At 33.6% G+C, this 6,000-nt stretch overlaps 1 protein-coding gene across 1 annotated transcript; it reads left to right on the forward strand.

The window, feature by feature from the left end:
- Window positions 1-1,653: 1,653 nt before the first annotated feature.
- LOC103326302 ((-)-alpha-pinene synthase-like) lies at window positions 1,654-4,330 on the forward strand. The gene is made up of 7 exons (XM_089049369.1): window positions 1,654-1,827; window positions 2,073-2,352; window positions 2,466-2,838; window positions 2,945-3,163; window positions 3,262-3,400; window positions 3,503-3,751; window positions 3,827-4,330. Exons 1-7 carry the CDS (start codon window positions 1,687-1,689, stop codon window positions 4,118-4,120), a joined length of 1,695 nt encoding a protein of 564 aa, XP_088905495.1. The 5' UTR covers window positions 1,654-1,686; the 3' UTR covers window positions 4,121-4,330.
- Window positions 4,331-6,000: the final 1,670 nt, after the last annotated feature.

The raw sequence follows: 6,000 nt of genomic DNA on the forward strand, positions 1-6,000 counted from the left end.
CAGTTCTATCAAATCAATTAGCATAGTGATTAAATTGAGAAAAATAAAATCACCCTAACCGAAATTGAAATCAGTAAAAACAATATAAACGAACGAGAAAGAAAGAAAGAGCACAAAAACAACCAGGACCATGTTAGCAACTACAAAAACATAACCCAACGAGAAATTATATGACCTTTCTAGAATGTAAGTTATTTGATCTTTGTGTGCCTCTTTGTATTTCTTCATTCAATAGTGAAAATACCCAACACCCAATGAACATAGGCCGATTATGGGTGAACCATGTAATCTCTTGTGTTGTTTGATCGAATGTTCTTGCTTAATTTCTATTTACAAGTGCAATCCCTAAGCACTAGAAATCGTTCTAAGGGATGACCCTCTTGGTCATGCCAAGTTGGTTTGGAAGGATTGCGGACCTCGATCTCAAAGAGGTCATTTTTTGTTGAACCAAATTTAGGCATCAACAATATATGCATACAACGTTTTTTTTTTCTCCTTTAAGAAATAACGGACTCGTCTGAAAAATCTCACTTCAACTCAATTTTCTTCAACATAGATGTGGCTCATATTGTTTCTAATTAGCTCAAGATAGTAACATGGAAAAGTACTGGTTATGATTGTCCTATTGTTAGGTGATTACTAATTTAATTCACGTATTATATTTAAGAATATAATATTATAAATTAAATACATATAATAACACGAGTTACATTGAATAATTTCTCCTTTCACTAAAAAAACAAAAAAAATCTCCACCAAACCCTCGTTAATTAGTTTTTAATTAGTCATGGAAAAAATGTTTCAAAAGCTTAAATCTTTTTATACAAAAAGTAGAAGAGCAAAAGTAGGACTAAAACATAAATATAATAACATATTACAGCAGAATCCTCAGTTGTAATAACATGTGTGTGTTTACTGTTGTAAACAAATCATTGCAGTTGTAAATACATATTGCAACACATGTGTTTAAATAAATATAATAACATGAGTTGTAATTTCTCCACCAAACTCAGTTAATTAGTTTCTAATTAGTCATGGAAAAAAAATGTTTCAAAAGCTTAAATTTTTTTATACATAAATAGAAGAGCAAAAGTAAGGCAAACATATGCAACACATGTGTGTTTACTGTTTTAAACAAATCATTGCAGTTGTAAATACATATTGCAACACATGTGTTTAAATAAATATAATAACATGAGTGGTAATCTCTCCACCAAACTCAGTTAATTAGTTTCTAATTAGTCATGGGAAAAAACATGAATGTTTCAAAAGCTTAAAGTAAGACTAAAACATATGCATATGTGTTAATGCGTATATATCTTTCTCCCACCCTGAACTTGCATATGTCTCATTCAGACCCAAAAAAAGGAAAAAAAACGTGCTGATTCAAAGGACCCAAACGAATAAAAAAACAAAAGCAAAGGAAGCAAACAAATCTTGCTGATTCACCCTGGCCCCTTAATTGTTGTCTTACGAGAGACAACATTTAAAAACAATCCCATTCAAAGAACCTGAGACAACAGTTGCACCTCGCCAATCGCCAATCGCCATGCATACTATTACGTTAATTTTTATATATTAATCTACTTTCTGGTATGCGTCTCGATCCTTGCCTATATATACACGATTGTACAAGCATTGTGATCTACACCGACTAAGCTTTCCCTTCCCTACGAAAAAAAAAGCATGCAAACTATGTCTGTCCAAGTTGGTTCAGCAGCTCAACCACAAAATGCTAAGCCAGATGAAATTGCTCGTAGGACAGCAAATTTTCACCCAAGCATTTGGGGAGATCAGTTCATCAATTATGATGATTCACAAGACATGGTATGTAATGGATATCATGCATGCGCATATCATAGATTACTTTTTATAACTCTTCTGGCACAAATGCTATGAATCTAATTCACATATTTATGATGTTCGTTTGATTGTGTGGTTTAGATTCATAATTTGCCAACGAAAGTCTTTCGCAAGAGAGCATTACTCTTTCTCATTAACTAAATGCAGGTTATTTCAATTTTATAAAAACTTTTTCAACGTGTTTTTACTCATTTCATTTGTTGCTGCAGATAACTCATGCTCATAAGCAAGGACAGGTTGACGAACTAAAAGAAGTTGTGAGAAGGGAAGTATTCACAACTAGTGCAGGTGATCTTTCACATCAGCTCAAGCTAATCGATGCAATCCAGCGCCTTGGCGTGGCATACCATTTCGAAAGAGAAATAGAAGAAGCACTGGAACGCATGCATAATACACTTCATGACCATGATAGTGATGATGATGGTGATCTATACAATGTTGCTCTTTGTTTTCGACTACTCAGACAACATGGACATAATGTTTCATGTGGTACGTTTATATAGAAATTAATTGATATACTTGTGGAGTGTGGTGTGAGAGACTTTGGGCTACTATTATTCTAGTTCTTATCTTTTTGTCCATTTTTTGACCATCAAAACCAGATATATTCAACAAGTTCAGAGATGAAAATGGCAGCTTCAAGGAAAGCTTAATTGCTGATGTGTCTGGCATGCTAAGCTTTTATGAAGCAACACATCTGAGGGTGCATGGAGATGATATACTAGAAGAGGCTCTTGCTTTCACCACCACTCACCTTGAGTCCGCAACAACCCGAGTAAGCAATCCATTGGCTGCACAAATAACTCAGGCCTTAGAGAGACCTCTGAGAAAAAGTCTAGAGAGATTAGGTGCCAGGCGTTACATATCGATCTACCAAGACGAAGCTTCACATAATGAGTGCTTGTTGAAACTTGCCAAGTTAGATTTCAATCTTGTTCAGCCTTTACACAAAAAGGAGCTACAAGAGATTACTAGGTAATATAATGAAGTCTCTCTTTTAATTATATCTGTGTGCATGACATGAGGGATCTACTTTGCAAAGTTCAATTTGGGATTAATATATTTACATATAAATGTTTAGGTGGTGGAGAGCACTAGACTTTGAAAGGAAGCTGCCATTTGCAAGAGATAGGATGGTGGAGTTGTACTTTTGGATAGTGGGAGTGTATTTTGAGCCTCAGTATTCAGTGGGGAGAAAAATTATGACGAAAGTGAGTGTCTTGCTAACGATATTGGATGATATCTACGATGCATTTGGCACATTTGAAGAACTAGTGATCTTTACTGAAGCAATTGACAGGTTATAATTTGAAACAAACAATTAATTCTTGCTGTTTTTGTTAGAGAATATTCATTTAATTTGTCTCAAAACTCTCCTACTTTAATTATCTGTTTCAGGTGGGATCTCAATTGCAGTAATGAACTCCCTGACTACATGAAAATATTTTACCAAGCACTCTTGAATCTTTTCAATGAAATTGAGGAGGAGATGGTCAAGGAAGGAAGATCATACCGAGTTCCTTACGCAATACAAGCTGTATGTAAAACATGATATACGCACAACTTAATTTGCTTTCAGAATAATGTACACTTTCGTTCTTGCGCAATTGATCATTTTTCACTGGTATATATGCCTCAGATGAAAGATCAAGCTCGATCCTATTTCAATGAGGCCCGGTGGCTCCACGAAGGACGAATTCCAAGCATGGAGGAGTATATGAGTGTTGCAACGGTTTCTATAAGTTACACCTTCCTTACAACCATCTCTTTACTTGGCATGGGAGATATTGTAACGAAGGAGTCATTTGAGTGGTTGCTCAATGACCCCAAAATTGTCAGAGCTGCAAACACCATTTTCAGGCTCATGGATGACATTGTTTCGACCAGCGTACGTATAAATTATAGTAATTATGTACACGCATATGATCCGAAAAGACATTAATTTTGGATTTTATTTTTTCAGTTTGAGAAAGAAAGAGGGCATGCTGCTTCCAGTGTTGATTGCTACATGAAGCAATATGGGGTCTCAGAGCAAGAGACAGTTGATGTTTTTAAGAAACAGATTATGGATTTGTGGAAGGACATAAACGAGGAGTTTCTCCGACCAACTGCTGTGCCGATGCCTGTGCTTAAGCGGGTTCTTAATTTAACACGAGTGGCTGATCTTCTTTACAAGGGGGAAGATGGCTTCACACGTGTTGGGAAGGTCACAAAAGATAGTGTTGCTTCAGTCTGTATTAATCCTGTGCCGCTTTGAGTTGGATAAGATGGCCTTTTGTACAAGCGTGGATTTGAGTATTTTTCCGGGAAGGGGGTGTTGGGCCCGCCAAGTTTGTTTGGAATAATGTGTGTATTGTTTCTTTCTCCTAAGATTTTTACCTTTTATTTTGCATGTGTGTATCTTCTTATAGATATGTCTGGCCAGACGAAGTTCAACTTTAATAAAGAAATGTCAGTTATTCCCGAATGGTTCGAAGATCATCCAAAATACTGGGTCCCTCCTCAGTTTCTTAATATAATTTATTTCTTTTCTATTTAATCCATTTAATGTTATTGATTATTTTATTATTCATTATAAGTACTTACATTAATAAATTCTCCTTCAAATTGTTGCTTACTTAAATCTCTATAATCATTTTCATTATTTACTATTTAATTCTTCCTTGGATAAATTTATTTATGTTCTTAGTTAATTTTCAATCTTCACTATTATTTTTTAAGCATGGTAAAGTGCCTAATTTTCATGAAAAGTCAAATTGGTTTACATCTTTAATTATTTTTCAATTTTTGATAGATAATAAATATAAGAATGCGTACCATGTCCAATAAATAACGTGAAATAAATTGTTGCTTAATCACTTAAATCTCTATAATCATTTTCTTTATTTCCTATTTAATTCTTCCTTAGATAAATTTATTTATGTTCTTAGTTCATTTTCAATCTTCATTGTTATTTTTTAAGCATGGTAGAGTGCCTAATTTTCACGACAAATCAAGTTGGTTTACATCTGTAATTATTTTTCAATTTTTCATAAAATAACTAAATATAACAATTTGTATCATGTCCAGTGAAATAAGGTTACTCGTGTATCTTATCATGCATTTTATAAAGTGTAAAATATTTTACTAAAAAATAATAAATAAATTACTAAGGGATATTTAATTCTCTTTCATTAATTACTCCAAATTTTCTAAGTCACAGAGTTTGTCAGCTCGCAATATAATCAACTTAAATCACTCAAACCCAATATGCAATGCATTTCCTTCCAATTTTTTATGTCAAAATAATAGATGATTGACTAAATAAACTTCTTCTTAGGTTTCACTAAAAATTTCCATGTATTTATCACAATTTCAATGGTTTTTATCCAATTTTTATCGATATCGATATCGATATTTTCCCGATATTTCTATCGATATTTCCTTGTTTTTGAACCACCAATATTTCCGAAAGTATCGATATTTAAGACCTTAGTCTAAACTACATGTAAGGGAGACTTCTCACACACAACTATGATATTATTAGAGTTCAAATTTGAGACATCTAGTCTGCAAATTAAGGCATTTTCCACTAACCTAGACTTCATTGGCCACATGCAGCTTTTAATATTACAAATGTAGGCAGTAAGCCCGCCCCTTTGTCCCCCACCCCGCACTACCATCTCTTCCCTCTCTTTTCCATCGTACTATTTTTCTCATCTACCAAATAAGAAATCAAAGGAATCTCAAAATTTGAGTCAAAATCCTAAAATTCTTTGAAATTAAATTTCACTATCAAATAAACACAAAATTTTAAAATTGAAATTAGTTCTAGAAACACTATTTTCTACAACAGACAATTTTTTTTCCCTTGAAATTTAAATTTCAGTTCTATCAAATCAATTAGCATAGTGATTAAATTGAGAAAAATAAAATCACCCTAACCGAAATAAATAAGTAAAAACAATATAACCGAATGAGAAAGAGAGAAAGAGCACAAAAACAACCAGGACCACGTGAGCAACTACCAAAACATCACCCAACGAGAAATTATATCTATGTATTTCTTCATCCAATAGTGAAGATACCCAACACCCTGTGGACGTAGCCCAATTATGGGTGAACCACTTAATCTCTTATGTTGCTTGATTGAATGTT

The sequence above is a fragment of the Prunus mume genome, linkage group LG3, assembly GCF_029339155.1.
Source record: "Prunus mume cultivar Tortuosa linkage group LG3, ASM2933915v1, whole genome shotgun sequence".
In the NCBI taxonomy this organism is placed as follows: Eukaryota; Viridiplantae; Streptophyta; class Magnoliopsida; order Rosales; family Rosaceae; genus Prunus; species Prunus mume.